The following is a 23,293-nucleotide window of genomic DNA, read 5'->3' as shown; positions in this document are numbered from 1 at the left end:
TTCAGCCCTTGACACTCTCTTTAACTGAACATTTGTAAGTTCTTCCGCATCTTTGCCAGTGTATTGGCACCAGGCACATCATTTTTGAACAGAATTGGTAGGTTTAGCTCAGTAAACATCTCGTTCGTACATTATTTCCATTAATTATTAGGGACAAACGTGAGGTTGACCCGCCTACCAACAATTGCTAACGTCATGAACATTAATGAGCAAAAGTGACGTGTTGCTTGCGGTATGCCATTCCTTCAGTTTACCTCCAGTCATTGACAAAAATGGCAACGAAGATGGAAGATGTGTATATGGAGCTGCAGATAATCAATATTTAACAACTTAATAAAAATGTTGAAGGGTAGAAGACACACAGCAGAAGTTTGAGAATGTTTGAAAACGATGGTGTTGAGCTGAACCGGAAACAACGTTCCAAGCGGACCAATCACAGTCCTTTGACGTTCATGTTACAACGCATAATGTGACGCATACAGTAGTCAGGATTATTTGTAGGCGCGTGTCAGGCTACGGCGTAGGGGCGTAAATTGTGTCTGCGATAACTGTGTAGGTCAGGCGTCACCGCAACGTAGAAGGCATAAATCAGCCTTGAGACTTTACTACCCACCTCTGCTTAGAAGGCCCCCGTCAAAGACATACAGTATTCACCGTTAAGTTTAGAGAAAGATATGTCGAAATGGGTCTTGGTTTTCTCACTACCTCGGCTACTTCCGTGACTTGTGAGCTCGTGACGTCGTAGGTGTCGAGAAATGAGAGCGCGGGGAAGTGGTACAGCATGTGTGTGGCATAATTACACAAACGACACACTGGGTTTGGGGTGGTGGTGAAGTCGCACAGCGCCAGATCTCTCAATTGGGACAGGCAGGTCAGGTGGGTCAGCTCCTGGGAAAGAAACATGTTTGTGCTGCATATTTATGTTTTCAAACCCTAAATTTAACCCTTTATGAGACAGCGGACATCTTGTCAAAAGTTAGCATTAACACAACACGTTCACTTCCAGAGCATGTACAGTGGGGCAAATAAGTATTTAGTCAACCACTAATTGTGCAAGTTCTCCAACTTGAAAATATTAGACAGGCCTGTAATTGTCAACATGGGTAAACCTCAACCATGAGAGACAGAATGTGGGAAAAAAAAAAAACAGAAAATCACATTGTTTGGTTTTTAAAGAATTTATTTGCAAATCATGGTGGAAAATAAGTATTTGGTCAATACCAAAAGTTCATCTCAATACTTTGTTATGTACCCTTTGTTTGCAATGATGTGGACCAAACATTTTCTGTAACTCTTCACATGCTTTTCACACACTGATGCTGGTATTTTGGCCCATTCCTCCATGCAGATCTTCTCTAGAGCAGTGACGTTTTGGGGCTGTCATTGGGCAAGACGGACTTTCGACTCCCTCCACAGATTTTCTATGGGGTTGAGATCTGGAGATTGGCTAGGCCGCTCCAAGACCTTGAAATGCTTCTTACGAAGCCACTCTTTTGTTGCCCTGGCTGTGTGTTTGGGATCATTGTCATGCTGAAAGACCCAGCCACGTCTCATCTTCAATGCCCTTGCTGATGGAAGGAGATTTTCACTCAAAATCTCTCAGTACATGGTCCCATTCATTCTTTCCTTTACATAGATCAGTCGTCCTGGTCCCTTTGCAGAAAAACAGCCCCAAAGCGTGATGTTTCCACCCCCATGCTTCACAGTGGGTATGGTGTTCTTCGGCTGCAATTCAGTATTCTTTCTCCTCCAAACATGAGAACCTGTGTTTCTACCAAAAAGTTTTATTTTGGTTTTATCTGACCATAACACATTCTCCCAGTCCTCTTCTAGATCATCCAAATGCTCTCTAGCGAACCGCAGACGGGCCTGGATATGTACTTTCTTCAGCAAGGGGACACGTCTGGCAGTGCAGGATTTGACTCCCTGGCGGCGCATTGTGTTACTGATAGTAGCCTTTGTTACTGTGGTGCTAGCTCTCTGTAGGTCATTCACTAGGTCCCCCCGTGTGGTTCTGGGATTTTTGCTCACCATTCTTGTTATCATTTTGATGCCATGGGGTGAGATCTTGCATGGAGCCCCAGATCGAGGGAGATTATCAGTGGTCTTGTATGTCTTCCATTTTCTAATAATTGCTCCCACAATTGATTTCTTTACACCAAGCGGTTTACCTATTGCAGATTCTGTCTTCCCAGCCTGGTGCAGGTCTACAATTTTGTCTCTGGGGTCTCGTTCGACAGCTCTTGTTCTTGGCCATAGTGGAGTTTGGAGTGTGACTGACTGAAGTTGTGGACAGGTGTCTTCTGTATCGATAATGAGTTAAAACAGGTGCCATTAATTCAGGTAATGAGTGGAGCCACGTTAGACCTCGTTAGAAGACGTTAGACCTCTTTGACAGCCAGAAATCTTGCTTGTTTGTAAGTGACCAAATACTTATTTTCCACTCTAATTTGGAAATAAATTCTTTAAAAATCAAACAATGTGTTTTTTTTCCCACATTCTGTCTTTCATGGTTGAGGTTTACCCATGTTGACAATTACAGGCCTCTGTAAATTCTTCAAGTAGTAGAAATTGCACAATTGGTGGTTGACTAAATACTTACCCACTGTATTGTGTTAGTTAGTAGGAATGTCCCGATCTGATCACGTGAACGGAAATCGGGCCGATCGCGCCATTTTTCAGAAGATCGAAATCAGGTGAAAAGGACCGAGTTCATAAATTTGAAAAATTCATTTGTTTTTTAGCTACATGCTCGTACAATCGCTCACCCTCCCTTTTGCTAAGCAGTGCAAGCAAGTTTTCCAGTGCAGCTGAGTTTCGTACTTAACCCTTGAGAGTCGAAGGACGCGCCGGCGCGTCCTCAGCGCACGTCGTCTTTGAAGCGCCCTCACGTTTTAATTACGTCACCCACATGCCGTTGGTTGGTCTCGTTTTAAAGTGCAGAAGTTGCGGTTTACTCTCGTTATTATTTGAAGTCAATCGACCAACTAGAACGTGAGATATTGTCATTTAAGTTTTATAGTTTTATTGTCCTCTCAAAAAAACATTAAAACGCTGCATGGATCATTTGTTTATGTCTATATTTCCATCATTTCTAGTCCTTTTTCAAAACGGAAGCTCCATGAAAAAAACACAAATCAAACGAACCCTTTCGAAGTCACAGTGGAAGCACAAAATGCGTTTTTTTTTTTTTTTTTTTTAATAAATATAACTGCGGTGCGAGGTTCAACCGAACGAGAGGGAGGAGTGTTCTGAAGCAGCGAGGTGGCGAGCGACGGCCAGTTGGATACTCCTGGATCGAGCAGCGACTTTGTGTGACTTTGACAATGAACTGAAAACTGAATTTAGCGCAAGCAATTGTGCTTCTGATCAACTTGAGGAAGAGGATGGTCCAAATTCGTCATCATCGTCTTCTTCGGAAGAGTCCTCGAGTGAAGATAGTGACGGATTTGAACACGTGGGTGACGCCATCGACGAGCAGAGGTAAACCAACTCACTCTTTTTTTTCATGCTGAAAACGTTTCTTTTGAAAGTTTCTTTTGATATTGCAAGACAAAGTTAATTTTGATGCAATATAAGTGTGTGTTTGTGTATGTAATAATAAAATGTGCATATCAGATCAAAGTCGTACGTGCACTGTGGGTATCCCAGGCAGGAATTTATAATTTGTGGTGTTCTTCTTTCTATATGAAGATTAGGGATGTAGCACATATTCAGCTATGGTATTCTTTCTATTGTCATACATATAGATTTCCATTATTATTTATTGCTGTATATATTTTTATTTTATACTTTATTATTTTCATAAATACTGACTTATTTTCATGTACATTTATAGTGACAATGAAAGTAAAGTGAAATGAAAATGGAAGGGTGGAAAGAGGACCGACACCCCATGGAAGTGTGAGCTGTGTGATGTAGCCGTGTCTAATTCCAGGACGAAACTGCTTTTCGGAGTGGCATGACTGAAAAAAATTTAACTTGTTTATTGTAAATATTTTTGAAAATGCTTTTTTTCCCCCAATGTTATATATATATATTTTTTCCCACATCAATCTTCTCAATTTGTGTATATAAATGTGTGTTCAAGAAGCTTGATTGTGTGTACATAGTTTTCATCAGGCGATGGGCCGCAATACCTAAACTCATAAAGAGATGGCCTCTGAACACTTTTTGTGTTAGATGGTATTAATTTTTTCACTGTTCTTCACTGTTAGGTCTGCTGTATATAACCTGTTTTGACTGGAGCATGTATAAAGGCAAAAAACGCCTATGGCTATACCTGTTGTTTATGTTGAATTGTCAACTATAAGACTAATTATTCTAAATTTTTTTGGTTGAATGTTCATCCTAACATGTTGAATAAATATTACAAAGTTTCAAAACGGTTCGTTACGCATGTTTGGTTGTCAATTGGACATCAATATTAAAAATTTTGACAAAACGATTTTTGAATTTTTGGTCTTTTTGGGCCCAAAATGATGATTTATAATTGATCAGTGAAGGAAACAACAATTTGGACATGAAGTTCAAGGTGTCACAAAAAAAGGGACCAAACCAGGCCATCGTAAACAATTCTTTCTTTGAAATATAAAGGCAACTTCAAAGGCATGCAAAATCAGACAAAATAGGCCCAGACCTTAAAGGGTTAAAGTTAACAATGATTGACAGGTTTGTAGCTTTGATCTAGTGAGAGAAGGCTTGGTAGCGCTACGATCAGAAGCGCAAATGTATAAATCATCGTTTAGTTTGTTACACACCAGTCTGTGGCAACTAATTTAAGTGAGAGGTTGTTCACAGCAGCGTGAGCGTCAAAGCATGAGTGAATTTGAGCGGACACACTCAATGAAGCATTTAATAAAGACAAGCATTTTTCTATTTTATTCTTGTTTAAAAATAATCATTAATCATTCATTAATTATGGAGACAGCACGGTAGAACAGTGGTTAGCATGTCCACTTCACAGTTCTGTGGGCCTACATTTTGCATTGGTGCACCTGAAGAAACGTTAGGTGCAACCAATGCAAAAATTAAATGTGGAGTCTTGGCAATATATATTGCAATGTTAATTTTTTTCCAGTATCATTCAAGCCTAATTATGTATTTTTCATTCACCTTTTAAGGGCTTAAATGTAAAGAAACAATCCAATAATACAGTGGAATTGCCAAAAGATGCAAAAATATTTTCGTTTTATACACCGCAACACTCCTGGAAACAGCGGAAGAGGAAGTACTGTAAACTGGAACTTTTGTTTCGGTGTCGGATCAGGACTCAGTATCAGTAGATTCTAAAAATCAGGTGACTCTGACTCTGACTCGGGTGCATAAAGATGTGATCGGGACATCCCTAGTAATGGGTGCTGGAAGTCACAACAACTTTTTTAGTGTTTCCCATCCAAAAAAAGCCGTTTCAGTCCAACTTTGTCATACTCGTGCGTTTTCGCCATACAAGGTGTGCACAATGGCTGTACACACACATGCTGGATCGTTTGCCTACTAGACAGCATTCTATTTCACCTGCAGTGTGTGTTGGAATTTTGTATTGAAAATAAAAGCGCCCGTGTATTACAACGCAAATCAGTGAAGCTGGGTGGCGCAATGACACACAAACCCATTTCAAAACTAAAAGGTCCAATAGGCCTCAGTTTAACACCACCTTTTCTCAACACTATAGTAATATTCAACAGAGCCCTGCACGGCGGCAGCTAAACAGCAACAACAAACAATATGACTACAATTCAAACATGGCTTACCTATTTCAATACACCAAAGGTAGATAGAACTATCATCATAATCATCTTCATTTTCAACGTCAAATTGAATTTTAGAAAATTTTACTTCTCTTGTAAAGAAAATAATCGCTAATTCGTTTTTGCGTCATGTTACGCGTCCTCTTTTCTGTTCCAATAGCGCCTTATTCAACGTGACCCGGTAGCAGGCAAGGTGTCAGGTGGTGACCATGCTATTGGCAAAAAAAAGAAAAAAACTTTTTCAAAATATATACAATGAGGAGCAGAAGTCTTTTCACCCCTTGTGATTTTGTTCACCCATTTAGAAAATTGGTAGAGATCTGAAATGTCAATCATAAATGCATTTCCACTTATACAGACATAATCTTAAAAAAAATAAAAAATAAAAAAAAATCCGGAACTCACATTGTATGATTTTTCAATAATTTTTCAGAAGCCTTTATTTGCAATTTTGGTCCATTCCTCCACACAACTCTTCTCTAGATCTGTCAGATTTCTGGCCTGTTTATGAGAAACACAAAGTTTCAGCTCCATCCGAAGATTTTCTATTGGATTGAGGTCCAGGAACTGGCTAGGCCACTCCAGAACCTTGATATGCTTTTTATGCAGCCACTCCTTGGTCAGCTTGTCTGTGTGCTTCAGATCATTGTCATGTCGGAAGATCCAGCCACGACTCATCTTCAAGTCTCTGACTGAGGGAAGGAGGTTGTGGCTCAAAATCTGGCAGTACATTTCACCATTCATCCTCTGCTTTATACAGTACAGTCATCCAGTCCCCCTTGCCGAATTGCAGCCCCAAAACATGAGGTTTCCACTTCTGTACATCACAGTGGGGATGGTGTTCTTGCAATTGTACACATCCTTCTTTTTCCTCCACACATGACGAGTAAGATTTGCACCAAAAAGTTCTACTTTGGTCTCATCTGACCACATGACTTTCTCCCATAACCCCTCTGCATTATTCAGATGGTCCCTTGCAAACTTCAGACGGGCCTTCACATGTACTGGCTTCAACAGGGAAACCTTCTGAGCAATGCATGATTTTAAACCATTGCACCGTAGTGTTCTATTGACAGTAGCCTTTGAAACTGTGCATCCAGCTCTCTTCAGGTCATTGATTAAATCCTGCCGTGTTGTTCTAGACTTCTCATCATGAGTGATGCCCCACAAGGAGAGATTTTACATAGAGCCTCATTCGGAGGTACATTATCAGTCATGTTTAGCCTTTTCCATTTTCTAACAATTCCTGTAACTGTTGATTTATTCTCACCAAGCTGCTTTCCAATTGACCCATAGCCTTTTCCAGCTTTGTGGAGCTCAACAGTTTTTTCTCTGGTGTCTGTCGTAAGCTCTCTGGTCTTGCCCATGGTAGCAGTTGGATTATGACTGACTGTGGGGTGCACAGGTGACAATAAAGAGCTCAAACGGGTGGTGGGTGGGTGGTTACTACTGGGTTAAAAGTGGACTTTTTTTAAGGTAGACTGACAACTCTTTGAGTGTCATAATTATTGCTGATTCTTAGCCGTGCAAATATTTATGAACCCCAGTAAATTACAATTACATAATTGAAAAATCATACAATGTGAGTTCTGGATTTTTTTTAGATTATGTGTCTATAAGTGGAAATGTATCTATGATTGAAATTTCGGTCCGTTACCTATTTTCAAAGTGGGTAAACTTGCAAAATCACAAGGGGTGAAAATACTTCTCCCCCCACTGTATTTAGTACCCATAGCTGAATACTCTATTGTTTCAATTTGTTTTATTAATATTAGGGCTGTCAAACGATTAAAATTTTTAATCGAGTTAATCACAGTTTAAGAATTAATTAATCGTAATTAATCGCATTCAAAGCATCTCTAAAATATGCCATATTTTTCAGTAAATTATTGTTGGAATGGAAAGATAAGACACAAGACGGATATACAGTGGGGAGAACAAGTATTTGGTACACTGCCAATGGGTTTTCCCATTGACTGTGTATCAAATACTTGTTCTCCCCACTGTATATATGCAACATACTGTACATAAGTACTGTATCTGTTTATTATAACAATAAATCCACAAGATAGCATTAACATTATTAACATTCTTTCTGTTAAAGGGCTGCACGGATAGAAAGACTTATAGTTCTTAAAAGGTAAATGTTAGTAGAAGTTGTACTAATTTTATATTAAAAACCCTTTTAATGTTTTCGTTTAAATAAAATTTGTAAAATTTTCAATCAAAAAATAAACTAGTAGCTCACCATTGTTGACTGTTGGAATGTCACATGGGCTCCCTGCCGTTCTTCCATAGTGTCTTTACCTACGTCAGGTAATGATTGAAATACACCACAAGGTGTCAATGGCGAATTTTTAAATTAATTACAGATCTAGCCAACGAGTGCGTTTTGCCCCTTGACTGATGTCGTATTTTCCGGGTTCATTGTACCCATAGGCAGATCTACTATTCAGGCGAAGTAGACGATCGCCTTAGGCCCCCAACCAGTAGGGCGCCCCCAACCAGCTGCCCTTGCCCCAACGAGCAACGGCTTGGGCCACCGGAGCCAGCAGCACCCTCAACTATTCTTCATGTATAATTATGTCAGCATACCAAACAAACAAATAACAAAACGAAAAAGAAAGCCATTTGAATGCTGCATTTATATTATCTCTCCCCACACACACGCACTACAATTGACTGTTCCACGACGATGAACAGAGTATCAGTAGCTTAGCTTCATTTAGCGCCGTTTAGCATCGCTTAGCTCGGCTTAGCTGTTCGTTAGCTTCACTTAGCTCTCTCGCGGTTTTCACGCCACTAAGCTCGCTATTTTTACAGCTCACTGGCTACCTCAGTTTGCAGGTCGGCTATCGTTTATTTCGAACACATGAGCTAACGTGCTCTCCATGCGAGCCAAAGTGCAGTCAGGGAGAAGTTGAGAACAGGCCTCTAATGCCTCTTTTAACTTTCTTCTTCTTCTTCTTCACACCGAACATAAAATACACGACAGCACACCCTATGACGAAACAATGTAGTACAGTTCCAATCAGTCATACAATAACACTCAACAGCTGGTTAACAGCAAAAGCACATCATGTTCGTCGTATAAATAATGATTTCTGGAGTTAATCCCACATACTTCAGAATTAATATTATAATATGTTGAGTAAATACTACATAATACAGATTCTACACAAAGAATAGCTTTCAAATGACACTCTTCATGACAAATATGATTGGGAATGAATAATTAATAATATTATCATACTACTATTATATATAGTAGTATACTATAATAATATTGCTAGAATTTTTTAAGAATTGTTTTGAATAATGTTGGAAAGGCAAAGTCAGTGTTCTGAATCTGTTTACTTTCCATTCTTTTGCACTAGTAAATGCTATCAGCATTTAACCTCATTGTTTATTTGTGATTAATTATTGTTATTTACATGATTATTTGTACTTTAATAAAGAATATAAGTGTTCTAAAATAGTTTTGTGAATTAATAAGCGTCAACAAAAATTCCATTGCTAAATTAGTAAAAAAAAAAAAAATTATTAGATTAGTCGATTAATCGTAAAACTAGTCGGCTGACTAATCAGGAGAACATTTGTCGTTTAGGACAGCCCTAGTGTACCAGAACATATTTCCTCCAGACCCTTTTAACCCGTGACCCATGAAGAGGGCCCCTGGATATGTTCGCCTTAGGCCCCAAAATTGCCAAGTCCGCCACTGATTGTACCTTACGTTCATTGGAGTGTTGGCTTCACAACGTACGAGACCTCTGGTAGTTTGTATATTGTGACTAAATATTGCCATCCAGTGTATTTGTTGAGCTAAACGAAATGCTTGAATAAAGTTTGACCAAAGTCTGAGTAAGTTTTATGTGTATTTTGCATAGCTATTTTGATTGGGAATGCCAGGTCACTTTGCATTGTTGTTTAACTGTGTGAGATTAGGGCCTCATTAATACAGATTGAAGCGCTTTTCTTTTTGTGAACTTTTTTTTTTTTTTTTGAGAGAAATTATTTTATGTTGTGCTTTCACTAAAAGATACTTATGTTTGATGTGAAGGAGTTGCCGAAGCTTATGCCAATAAACGGCGCGGTCCAATGAACGCCTGTGTACACTCGCCTTTCTATGCCTCTTATTATGTGCAAAAAACGGCATCATTGTAATCTGTTTGAGGCAATGCATGAGCGGGTCATTCCGCGCATGCGTCAATTGCGTCAAATGTTAACGTGATTAACTAAAAAAATTACCGCCCGTTAACACGATAAATGTGACTGCACTAATAATTTATATATATTTTACAAAAATAACAAAAAAGAATCTGCCAAAACACTTTTTTCCTCTCCAACACCAGGGGGTGCTGCAGCACCCTCAGCACCCCACTTCCCATGCCACTGTCCATAGTAGTCAATAAAAGAGGGAAATTGATATTGAAAACAGCTATTGGCGTCAAAAGCCATTAATTATACGGGGGGGGGGTTCATGATACGAAAGTCACTCCGGAAATACCTCTTTTCGTAGCGCTGTATAATAGTTAAAAGTGAATGTTTGAATACAAGTCCTTGACATCAACCACACAAATAGTTGACAATTAAAGAAATAAAACTGACTCTTCTTAAGAAAATACGGAAATGAACTCAACTATGCACAGAGCAAGACCACACGTAGATTTTTTTGCGAGAGTAAGAATTTTAATAAGATTTGAATTGTCTCACCTTGAAGGAGCTGATCTTGTTGCCGGAAAGATTCAGAGTGCGGAGGTTGACATTGTGAATGAGGCCGTCCCCTTAAAGTATAGTACAAGCGTTACGTATTTAATTTCCCCAACGGTTCCGAGAAAAACAATAGCTTACCAATCTTCTGAATATTATTGTTGGAAAGGTTTAGTTCTTGTAGCTTTTGATGAGTGTTCAAGCCCTTTTGGATAAAGACAAATATTAATTCACAGAAATGTTTTTTATCATAAGGAGAACCTCTGCGAACCTGTATCGAAGATATGTAGTTATTGCTGAGCCACAGGACTTCTAAGTTTACGTTCAATTTTAAATTCTTGATTTCTCCGATTCTGTTATCGTACAAGTAGAGTTTCTTTAGCTGGGGACAATTCTGCACTCCGGATATTTTCTGCGAGAGACAATGACGGTAATTGCAGTGGGGTGTTTGAATATTTTGTCATAGAAGTAGCAAGAAGTAGCTAGTCACTTACAGTCAGCTTACATTCGACGACCCAGAGCTCTTGGAGCGAAGGACAGTTTTCCAGTCCCTCGATGCGTTTAATGCTCTGGCCCAGTATTTTAAGCAGGCGGAGATTGGGGAAGGAGGAGAGGCCAACCATACGGGGAAAACCACTCAAGATGATCTCAAGGGAGGTGACATTGGCACCCTTTACAGCGAGGTCATCATAGCAGATTCCGTTGGCCATGCACTGGTGGACAATGGAGAATACATTATTAAAAATCCTTAGTTTGATCCTATGAAATGATCAGGGTTCCAAAGTAGGGCTTTCAAATTCCAGTGGGGTTTAAAGACTTAAAAATTAAAGTGTGTCAAAACGGGGTTTTGATTACAGAGTAGGATTTCAAACCGAGTTTAGGGTTTGAAGGAGATAGTACCTTTTCTCGTAGGCACCGTCTAACCCCGACGTCTAACTGTTTGCATTACTCTAACACACTTAATATAATCAATCAGGGAATAGTATCGTTTCTCATGTTTACTGTTTGACTGTTTGTATTACTCTAACACACCCAATATAAAATAAATAGCACTTATAGCATAGTTTAAGGAAAACAAGCAGAATATAGGGCATAAGAGATAAACAATGCCTTCTAATCACGGAAGCCCAGTGCATGCGTCATGCAACTGACTGAGCAAGATTGACGCACCAACTCTCACAATCAGTTCTCCCGGACAGTCCAGAACAAATGGCGAGACACTCTGTCCCAACACAAGGAACCCCGGAGAATGCCCGATATCCAACTAATAACACGACTGACAAGACTCCAAGAGACCCTCTGACGCTGAGGTGGCAAAATCCACAACCCCCGTTGCCCGGACAACAGTAACTCCCGAATCCTCCTGTCCAATCCACAAACAGACAATACAGTGGTACCTCTACATACGAAGTTAATTGGTTCCAGGACCTTGTTTGTAATTCGAAATGATCGAATGTCGAGCAGTATTTTCCCATAAGAATACATTATAATTCAATTAATTAGTTCCACACCCTGTAAACCAACACTAAATTCTCAATAAATACTGATGTTACTATTGCAAATATCAACTACAAAGAGCATAACAAATACATTATCAATAAAAATTGGAATAAAAATAATAACAATAGCCATAATAATAATACCTGTAATAATGTAACACACCAGGTTCTAATGTTGGAAATGTGTTTGCGTAGTGTACCTTAACACATGCGTCCGTCTTGCGGGGGAAAAAAAAGAACTGCGGTGCTGTCATAGATAGTTGTATTTGGAGCATGTCGTCGGATGTAGAAACAAATGTCGAGTCAAATTTTACATCCGATGTCGAAAAGATCGTGTGTCGAAGCGATCATATGACGAGGTACCACTGTAATCCTAAACACACCCTTTTTCCTGCCCACAGCCCACCCCGCGAGAGCCTTCAAAAGACTGAATGTTTAACTAATCGTGGTCATTTTTCTCGGGAACCTTTTGTTGACGTGTGATAGGGTGATCTTGCCTCCCCGCCTGAGTGTTTCTGTTTCGCCTTGCTGTTTTGATCGCTGTTGACCTGAATAAAGTGTCACCTTCTTTTTGGTGAGCCTTCTTTAAACCTTTCAAAATGTAGTCAGTACAAAGGATTAAGACTAAGGTGAACACGCGGAGTTTGGCCTTCTGGACGGATTGCCGCGGTTTGACTAGCGCAATTCCGAAGGTCATATTCCTTCAGGTTCCAAAGTAAGGATTGAAATAGAAAATAATTGAGAAGCACTGGGCTAATCTGACATTAGCAGATCTTTTTTCTTCTTGGAGATGCGTGCCTGGCAGTAATTTTTAAACATAGAGGTTTGAGAGTTACCATCATATTTTCAGGATCAAAGAACAGTTCCGCCCCGGAATTTTATACCGGAAAACCGTTCCAGCCAACTTTCACCCCCTGGTGCCCCCTCCACTCGATGGTACCCGAGGCAAGTGCCATTCCCAATCAAAATGGATTAGATGTCTATCATCGTCAATGAATGAAAGCCAATGAATTAAAAAAAAAAAATAAGAGCTAGGATTTACTTATACTGACCAGCTCTCTGATCACCTCCTCATCACGCCATGACTTTCTAACATTGCGTACCACAGCTTTTTTCACAGAAGTTGACTGCATCTGATAAGGAAGGATCATGTTAATAATAATGCAGTCGTGTTTGTTAGTACAACGCAACACAAAAGAATGATACTTAGAGAGATGCCACATTAACATGCCATTTTAATAGTTGAGTCGATTATTCGTCGACTCATCGGTTCGTTATGAATCTCATGATATTTACTGTGCTATTACTGTATTTTATGGACTAGAAGGCACACTGGATTATGAGGCAGTTCATCAATGCATGTGTTTATTTTCATGATTAGTATTGCATATGTGTATGAATTGTATTTTTTTTTTATCTTTTAACATTGTCATTGCTGCTTTATTTAATAAATGTATCACTTGTTTTATCGTTTGATTTATATGAATGTCATCATTTTTCTTTTGTAAATTAATAATGAATTTATTTTACAAAAGTGAATTGAAAAAAATAGAATATTTACTAGGGTTTTTTTTTTATGTAAAAACAAATGAATCTATTATCAAGAAGAATTAAGAAATCAAGAATTTAGATTTTTTTTTTTTTTTAGGTCAACAATGTCTCTAAACTATATGATTAATAGTTGGTGATTTATGTCCTAGATTGTTTGTTGATTAAATAAAAAATACATTTTAAAAAAAAATCAATATACGGTGAATGTTTACCGTTTTTCATTTTAATAAAAAATATAAATATTATCAAGAGGCTCACAAAGGATGATCTAGATCATTCTTATAGCTCATAATGTCTCTAAATATTAATTTGATTATATCACAACAGCACACATAGAATACTGTTTATATACTGTGTATTAATAAAATATTCTCATTTTATAGGACGGATCCAGTGAAATCTAGCAGTACATTTATATTTGTTGAAATTACTTAGCCGTTTGGCGTCAAACATCATAAGAAGATGGTCGCTCCCGGCCTTCCTCCTTTACCATCACATGATCCCCCAAAAACGAATACTGTACTGCTTCTCCCATGCATCGACTGCCTGCAAGCAGGGGGCCCGCCCGTTCCGCCAGCTTCGCTCAAATCGGGGGTAGGAATTAATTTGACGACGGCGTCACAAGCGTTGATCGCGCCGTACGTGAGGACTTTCGGTCGCCACGCGTCAACCGAACGTGTTCAAAGTCCCCATGGCAACGGAAAACAAAATGCCACGACGTCGGACGAGTGAGGTCATGATGACGCCCAGGCTCGACAACGGCACCGCCGCGGCAAGTTCAACTTAATTAATAACGTGAGCCATTGGCTTGGAATTATATTTATTTTAAAATGGATTTCAATTGCACATTTCAAGTGAAATGCCTAAAACAATATTTATTCCACTTCAGAAAGTTGGGTTGGATTTCCTATGAACACTTTCAGGGACAGTACATTGTTTAACCCTTTAAAGAGCTAGTGACTAATGTTGGCCATTTAAAAAACTTTATTAGCAATATTTAATGTATTCATTTAAAAAAAAATTACGATTCATAATGATTGCAATTTTATAATATTTTGCGTCATTAAAAATACATTTATTGATGAATACAATGCTAATAAAAACAAATCGTGAAATTAAAAAGAACAAAAAAACACTGGTTACGGCTTCAAGTATAACGCTCTGAGCAGGGGCGTTCCCGGGGGGGGGGGGGGGGGGGGGCTGGGGCTGTGCCCACCCACGGACACGCTCTGCCCCCAAAGAAAACTGGATGTAGTACTAACGGCAGTCGGGGCACCGCGAATGGTATCCCACTCATATAGTACTGATGTGTTCTAACCTTTGCGGTGTAAAAATAAATAAATAAATAAATAAATAAAATAAAAAAGAAATGAAATGCCGGTTTCGTTCCTAGGGGGCGCTACAGACATTTACGCATATTTCGATTTTTTTTGTTTTGTTTTTTTTGTTTTTACATTTTCTCAAAGTTTTCACCAGTGTTCACCTGGCTGTTGAGTTTGGTGGGTTTTGAAGCGTTCTGAGGGGGTCAAAGTAGGGCTCAAAGCGCTACATAGTGTATTCGGAATTTGTCTTTACACTGTATCAAAGATTGCACCTGTCTTGACCTGCCTGCCGATTTTGGTGTATTTTGAAGCATTCTAAGGGGGTCAAAAATTTAGCTCAAAGAGCTGTGGAACAAAGAATATTATAATTATAATAATAATAATCATAATAAAACCGAGGAACCACAATAGGTTACCTAAAAAAAACATTGTCACCTGCATGTCCATACTGTTCAGTTATGGATGTGTTCTAAGTCAAATAAAATAAAATCAACTTTTATTTGTTTAGACCGAATCACAACAACAGTTATCTCAAGGAGAAAACAAAACATGTTTTAAGGTGAAGTAGCCCTACACTGGATTTTAACCTACGTGAGCATTGTAGCTTTTCTTTTTTAGGTAAGACTAATGCCCATCCACACCTGGCATCCTGGTAACAAACACCACTGGCTCTAAGTCAGTACTTCTCAAATAGTGGGGCGCGCCCCCCCCCCCCCCCCCCCCAGGGGGGCGCAGAGCGATGCCAGGGGTGGCGCGTGTGACCTCGGGGAACATGCTTTATTTTTATTTTTTTTGCCGTACTAGAATAAAGTGTACTTGCACATCCACTCATTGGGTGGCAGTGGCGCTCTCATTTTCAAAGTGCGCGCAGTATTTTTGAAGTAAGCAAGAGCGCACGGAAGAGATTCATGAATGAAAAGCTGGAGAGCTGTGCACCGTTTTCGAAAGCAGTTGTAGGCGCACTATCCTATTCCCCTCACTATCCACTCGCGGGGGCCTGCGCTTGTCAATGACATTCCTTATTCTCGCTATATGATTATACAACTTTAACATTTGTTAATAATACGCTGTGTGTCATATCATCCATCGCTTTTCTTTTTTAAACGGGCACTTTTAAGCGAACGCAAGAAGTAACAACGGGAACATTTTTAAACAGGCATTTCACGGGAGAGCATTTAGACTCTTCGGCCAATCATATAGCGAGAGCGAGTGGATAGTGAGGGGAAGAGGATAGTGAACCTACACCGTCTCACGCAGTGACCCACTGTCTTCTCCGGTTCTCACGTGTCCGCCCGAAAAGTGCCATTCTCGGCTTGGGATCGTCACGACGACCGCCCTCACCTACGGTTCTCCCTCGGCCGCCGAGAATGTGCTTTTTTCGGGCCGTTTGGCTTTTGGCCTTGACATTTAATACAGTGGTAGACGAGGAAAGACCACTGTTTACTGTGTCTAAAAATTATTATAGCGGACAGCCGGAAGCCAAATCAATTAAGACGCCACTTAAAGACATTAGACCCCAATCTCATTGATAAGCTGCTTGGTTGTTTTTCAGCGAAAACGTGCCGAATATTGCCAATAATCGTCCCGCTTTGTCAGTGTTATATCAGTAAACCAGTGAGCACTGTTAGCAGTGCAATATACCCCACATCATTGCAAACTGGAGGTGATACTGGGAGCAGCGAAAATAAAAACTGTCCTTCTGTCCAAAGACACTTTTTTCCCTTCTTCTATTCAGTTTTGTTTTTTCGGTCAAATTTTTTGGCATATTGTCCTCATGAGTTAATGTTTCTAATCAATTTTAATTTGTTAGTATTTACTGATTTTATTTTTCAGTATCAAATGGTCAAAAATGTACCTTGAGTGTATTTTTACAGTTTGGATGTGAATTTTTTTTTTTTTTTTTTTAATTCAGGCAAATTGATGCGTGTTAAGTCTTTTCTGTTACAAACAAAACAATGTTAATAAAGTTTATAAGTTGATCTCTGTTATTTTCTCTAATAGAAAAAAAGGATACAATGTGAGGCAGAGGTGTACTTATAATAGTAATAGACAAATGATACTATTTACAGTGGCGGCAGAGTTTGGGGGGGGCGCGAAACATTTACGTCTTCCTTTGGGGGGGCGTAACAGAAAATAATTGAGAAGCACTGCTCTAAGTAAAATTGATTTTTGTGGCTGCATTCGGTAACTATATGAAAAGTGGACTGCTATGTGTAACAACAGTACTACTATATCAAGTAGCATGCTGCTCTCTTGTGGCCGCTTTGAACAACTACATAAAAGTAAGGATGCTGCTCTCTTGTGGTTGTTATTAGTAACTACATCAAAAAAACGTGCTGCCCTCTTGTACAGGGTAACTACCAAAAATGAGAAATATACCAGTACAGCTGGCATTTTAGCTGAAGGAATTTAATCACAAACAATTTGATCAAATAAGCAAAAACTGTATTGCCTATTACTGTATGAGGAATCTTATGGGTCTTGCTATAGTAAATTAAGGCTATAGGCAACTGCCTAGTCTTGCCTAATGGTAAGTCCCCTACTGGGTGATCCCCCTGCAAACGGCTGGTGAAAAAGGAATGCGACACGCGTCCACGTCTTGGCTGATGAAAGGCTACTTTTATGAATAGCGCTGACTCCCAGACGTTATGAGTAAAGGCGGCTCCTTTTTGAGCCTGAAGGCCACGATGACGTCATTACCGGAGCGAGCAGTCAACTAAAAAAAAATCGCGCCGGCTCCCCTCCTGCTGGATCCCCGACCGAGCGCAGAGCAGAGCAGCGCACCGTACCGCACCGCCTCATCCGAGGAAGCGTCCACTCAAACTCTACTCCACTCCCGGCTGACAGACGCCGCATTGCTGCGTGTTTGCCCCCACACTCGAGCAAGCGAGCGAGCGAGGAACACGACCCACACACTCGACGCCAGCATGTCCGCGCAGTCCGGCGAAGAGCTCGGCTCGGAGGGCAAGTGGTTCAGCGGCGGCGGAGGCGACGACTACGGCCGCATGTTTGGCAACGCGGCGCCGCGCTTCGACGAAGTCAAGCCGAGAGGCGGTGAGGCTGCCGACGACCTGGATCGGCAATTTCATCCCTACCAGGACGATGGGAAAAGGCCTCCTGTTGCTATGGAAACTGCATCTACAGGTAAGGCCGAACAGCCAGTTGTTGCAACATCCGTATTTATAGAAACAACTCTTAATACATTCATAAACAACCGAACATATGGTTAATTCAAGTTCTCCGTGTAAACAACGCTTCCTTCGCTACGGAGTTGGCGACATGCATTTCATGACATCACTACTGCAGGCCTGCCCATACATTTACCATCCCTTAACGCAGTGTAAGGGGGAAACTGGACAGTTCGACGTTTATTTCCACCCAAGACGCTACTAGTTAGGCTACAACTTGAACCTTTTAACAGAGCAAGTGACTTTTTGCTAACTGGAAAAAACTCACAAAATCCTGGCATCCCATATGTGGACATTGCATTCTGGGTCACAGTAGAGAATTATGAATAAATACATTCAAATTTATTCACACTTTTGAAATAAAAACAAATATTCCATGGACATTGCCTACAATAAACAGCCTAAAGTTGATTAAAAACATTGTATTTTACTCATTGCCCACCATTGTCTGATAGATGTCCAATCCGTTTTGACTGGGAGTCGCTGCGATCATTTGCACATTATCATCCTCATCGTCACAAGAGTGCTAAAACGAAAAGAGTGGCAGGCCATCCATTTGATACCCGAGACTGGAGGATAGATTTACCGGACAAACTTAATCTGCCTCTTATAGTAAGACTAACATCTCCTTAAAACGACAGAAAACATCTGTAATATACAAACATGGAATATTGTAGCATGCAACTGTGACAAAATATCAAATATTAAAACTCAGTATAAACGTTGGCTATTAATTGTGCAGTGGATATCAAAATTATTTTGTCAAAATGCACTCAAAAAAATGAAACATGGTATTTATGCAAGAACCTTATTTCAAGTGGTTTTCACACAACTGCTTTAAGTTATGTAGTTAAATGAAAAATACCTGAATGATTTAAGTAAGACTTAATAAACTACCTGAACAAGTTAACCAATTCCTACTTAAACTTTTTACATGCTAAATGTGTAACCACCTTTCTTTTTGTTTTTTTTACAGTAGGACCGTTAATTTTAAATATCCATTTTGATGTTGTTAATATTCTGGATATGTGTGAGTGACCCTAGTGCAGAACATGAGCATAACTGGCAATTGTACCCTACTGTTGCACTCACGAGAGGTAACAGAGGGACTTAGTATAAGTGGCTTAAGTAAGCACAGATGTCAGGCTCACTATTACAATGTATCACAAAAGTGAGTACACCCCTCGCATTTCTGCAGATATTTAAGTATATCTTTTCATGGGACAACACTGACAAAATGACACTTTGACACAATGAAAAGTAGGCTGTGTGCAGCTTATATGATAGAGTTACAGTAATTTATTTTCCCCTCAAAATGACTCAAAATATAGCCATTAATATCTAAACCCCTGGCAACAAAAGTGAGTACACCCCCTAGAAACTACGTACATCCGGAAATGTCCAAATTGAGTACTGCTTGTCATTTTCCCTCCAAAATGTCAAAACTGGAACCATGTCCTATGGTCTGATGAGACGGGCGGGCTTTCTTGTGTACCATCTTCAGAAGAGGCTTCCTCCTGGGGTGACAGCCATGCACATCAATTTGATGTAGAATGCGGCGTATGGTCTGAGCACTAACGGGCTGACCCCCCACCTCTTCAATCTCCGCAGCAATGCTGTCAGCACTCCTGTAACGAATCACATGACTTTTGTCATTTTGTCAGTGTTGTCCCATGAAAAGATATACTTAGATATCTGCAGAAATGCGAAGGGTGTACTCACTTTTGTGATACACTGTTTGTGTTCTTTCAACCGAATACAACCCAGCTATTTACTAACAACTACTTACAGTCATGGCATCACTTCACCCACAAGTCTTTGCTCCTGCTTTGTTTTCTGACACGTGCACTTAAACTAGGTGTTGCTGCTTAACTCTGCCTTGGGGTGTCTGTGTTCAACTCACTTAATTGAAACCGCGCAAAGTGCGATCTTAAGACTGCTAGTGTTAAAACAACACCCTTATCAACATTAATCAACAATAATTTACACCAAAAAAAATCAACTCCACAGATTTTGCAGCGTACGGCATCCCCAGAGGGACAAAAGTCATATATTTTGTGCAATCACGTTACATATACATAAAGCAATGCTTTTTCATAAGTGTTTTAATTGACTCTTTTTCACGATAAATACAACAATGAGTGCAGTAATTTGTAAAACCACAAAGCTAATACAGTATGTATATACAATGAAAACACCTATTTAAAATTGAATTTTACTTATTTTAATCACGTCATATAGGAATGCTTTTTCTGCTGGCAGTGACAGCACAAAAAACGTCACAGTTCTGTTAGATATCTAAACAAAATCAAACCAGAGCACTCAGAGAGAGAACGCTGCTGAAGCAGCCAAATTTATGGGGAACCTTTGACCTTAATCACCCGAAAATTTAATCACGTCTTCCGATTAATATTACAAAAATATCTTGTGGCGAAATTGAACTGATCCGTCAGGTTTTGGGGGACCACATGATCAGGAACATTGGCTGCCTGGTGACCATCGAATCTGTACATGAGGTCACTGTCGCGTGCACTGTCCGTCACGAGAGAATCGGGAGAAGGTCTGTACTGTCTGATGCTGCACCTGGAGGAACCAGAATCAAAGACAAAAACTTAAAAAAATAAATAAAAAATGAAAATAAACAAACGACCCATCATGTTTTTTATGTCACTTGTTGGGGTGTTGGAATGTAACGTAAAAATCGTAACTTTCTTAACAAACTTTGGTGGCCATTGATAATAGACTTGAAATTAAATGAATAATTCACTGTTAGATGTCCAATTTATTTGAACTGGGAGGAGTGGCAGCAAAATAACTACTGGATTGGACGTCTGTCGCCGTCAATGGCAGCCAATCACTTATCACACAAATATTAGTCAAATTTTCCAATAGTTAACTCGCGAATAAATTGTCCTACTTTTAACACAGAAAACATACATACTTCTCTCTAAGCAGCTTCCTACTCGAGTTTTGCAGGTTAGAAAATTCATACAGTTTAATGTTATGCTAACTCTGATGTAGGTGATGTACATTCAGTAGCAAAATTAGTGGTGTGTTCCCCCTGCCACAACATTGATGTCTTTTTACAGTACTTGCTGCTGCTGGCCGAAGAAAAACTTCTAATAGAAAAGGAGTGGAGGAAGCGGCATGCTGTTGACGTGTTGTATTTCTGTCGGGGCTGTGAGTGTGTGAATTGTGGTCAAGTCATTAGCCAATCAATCGTGCGTTTGAGGGGGTTAGGGGATGGACTGGCACATTCAGCAAGTGAAAAAGGGTAAATGTAAGTCTGAATATAATGAAAATAATTCAGTTAATAATGGTAGGGTCAATCCTATTCTTACAACATCTGGGAAGACAATCTAAATGACCTATATAAGTGAAGTCATGACATAATGGAAATAACATTGCTTAAAAGTCGGTGGGGACAATTTAAGCATCCTGAAAGGCTGGTAGTGTTATGTCCCTACCGTCCTTATGCAAAACTACGCCCTTGGAATCTTGTCTTTTTTTGTTGTTGTAAATTCTATGTTCATTTAGCTAAATAACAGTTACCTTGCGATTCATTGCAAATTACTCACATTATACGTATATACATTAGTCCTACTTTTGATAGTTTGCACACCAAAATCAGTCCGTTTTTTTTAACCTGTCCTGTTCTGCTGAGACACAGAAAATGGGAATCTGAGTGGCTTTATAGACTGAAAAGTTTCAATATACTATATAGGAGTTTTGATATAGTCTTCATATATAATTGTGGTTGTTTATTTCATGTTATTTATTAGGGGAAAGCAGCAGACAGGAAAGGGTTTTGGGGGGACAGAGAGTAATGAATCAGACAGAAGAGGAAAAGAACAAACAAACACAAAATCTTCACTTCGATCATTTGCGTGGCTTGAACATAGGACTTATTTTATTATTACTTATTATTTATACTTTTATACTTGCAAGTCACTTTTAAGATAATAACTTATCCTGCACTGTAAAGTGAGATGCTCCACAATTTCATTGTACAACTGTATAATGACAATAAAGGGCTATTCTATTCTATTCTATTCTATTCTATTCTATTCTATTCTATTCTATTCTATTCTATTCTATTCTATTCTATTCTATTCCTAAAAATACATCATTAAACAACTCTGCCTTTGTAGGATTCACCTACTGGTGAAGGTAAAAGCAATGTTATTAATCACCTGATACAGGACATTCTCAATGAAAAGTTTTTTCCTCTTAGTCCAAATCATATTTCTATCGTCCTCATGTTATTGCAGCAGTTATTTATAATCGGGGCCCTGACTGTACAGTAATGGCTGGCAAGTAAAACCGGCGCCGGGCACTTTTCATTCACGAATTCACTAAAAAATTCATGAGATTTGAAAAAAAAAAAAAAAAAGATGAAAAAAGGAACCAGGCTTCCTTTACCACACATCGTATCAAATACATACAGTAGGTATTTTATTTCATTTACATTATCATTTTAGGCAAGTATATTTAAAAACTGAACTAAAAGTCAAATATACAGAAATGATGGAGCCAACTAGTTAGCATGTTACAGAAGTTCTTGATACTTCAATTCCCTGAGAATGATTTTAGGATAATATGTCAAGGAGGAGACATTTGTCGTTAGTGAAACTGTATCCAATCCAGATGTCTAGAATAACCAATCGAAATCATCCATATGTGTCTGAACTGTTCCCTCTACCCCAGCAACCCCTGAATCTATTTATCATCATGATCTTTTTGATAGTATAACAAGTACAATGTTGAATACCAGTCATGAGTTGTATTGTCGTTTTCTCGACTTACCTTATTGTTGGGAGTCTTGGGACTATAAATCGCACTGGAATACAAATCGCACCAGGCAAAAAAATTACATACAATATTTAGGTCACACAAGACTACAGGAGAATAAGTTGCTTTTTGGGGGGAAATTTGAATGGCTTTATAATCTAATATTGTAAGATGTACAGACGGAAAACAAATCTTCAACATAAAACTGAGTAAGATGTTTGTGTAAAATTTCTAGTCGATACATTGGCTTTTCCGGCTCATGTGTGGTTAGTAGTTCCTAGCCAGAGGTAAGGCCTTAATCTACTACCCCTTGTGTTTATCTGTCCTATTACTCTAGCTATGCAGACAACTATTGCTGATTGATAGTGTTATGGCAGCTCTCGACAGATACAGACTCAGGAAATGAAAACAGGACCATGTTTGCGAGACGGTGCCATGCATCTTTCACAACGTAACCATTGTTTTGCACAAAACATAAAATA

The 23,293-nt window shown here is 39.3% G+C and overlaps 2 protein-coding genes across 9 annotated transcripts in view; one reads left to right on the top strand and one right to left on the bottom strand.

The window, feature by feature from the left end:
• lrrc9 (leucine rich repeat containing 9) overlaps positions 1-14,347 on the bottom strand; it is an 82,897-nt gene extending 68,550 nt beyond the window's left edge. Inside the window, exons 1-7 of one of the 8 annotated variants that reach the window (XM_057859255.1) lie at positions 14,001-14,347; positions 13,012-13,092; positions 10,955-11,173; positions 10,732-10,872; positions 10,602-10,665; positions 10,464-10,534; positions 655-888 (exon numbers count right to left, since the gene is read on the bottom strand). In XM_057859255.1, coding sequence (XP_057715238.1) covers positions 655-888; positions 10,464-10,534; positions 10,602-10,665; positions 10,732-10,872; positions 10,955-11,173; positions 13,012-13,092; positions 14,001-14,045 — 855 coding nt within the window. In that variant the 5' untranslated portion in view covers positions 14,046-14,347. Of the gene's footprint in view, positions 1-654; positions 889-7,998; positions 9,487-10,463; positions 10,535-10,601; positions 10,666-10,731; positions 10,873-10,954; positions 11,174-13,011; positions 13,429-13,941 lie in introns of those variants that run through there. The other 7 variants (XM_057859257.1, XM_057859258.1, XM_057859251.1 and 4 more) reach the window with 7 other exon arrangements.
• Positions 14,348-17,425: 3,078 nt separating this feature from the next.
• The window catches only part of rtn1a (reticulon 1a), a 76,895-nt gene continuing 71,027 nt past the window's right edge, over positions 17,426-23,293 (top strand). Inside the window, exon 1 of the mRNA XM_057859262.1 lies at positions 17,426-17,976. Within this exon, the coding sequence (XP_057715245.1) occupies positions 17,760-17,976 (217 nt within the window). The 5' untranslated portion in view covers positions 17,426-17,759. The remainder of the gene's footprint in view (positions 17,977-23,293) is intronic.

This window comes from Corythoichthys intestinalis, chromosome 15, assembly GCF_030265065.1.
Source record: "Corythoichthys intestinalis isolate RoL2023-P3 chromosome 15, ASM3026506v1, whole genome shotgun sequence".
Taxonomy (NCBI): domain Eukaryota; kingdom Metazoa; phylum Chordata; class Actinopteri; order Syngnathiformes; family Syngnathidae; genus Corythoichthys; species Corythoichthys intestinalis.
This window is presented reverse-complemented; position numbering and strand designations above follow the sequence as displayed.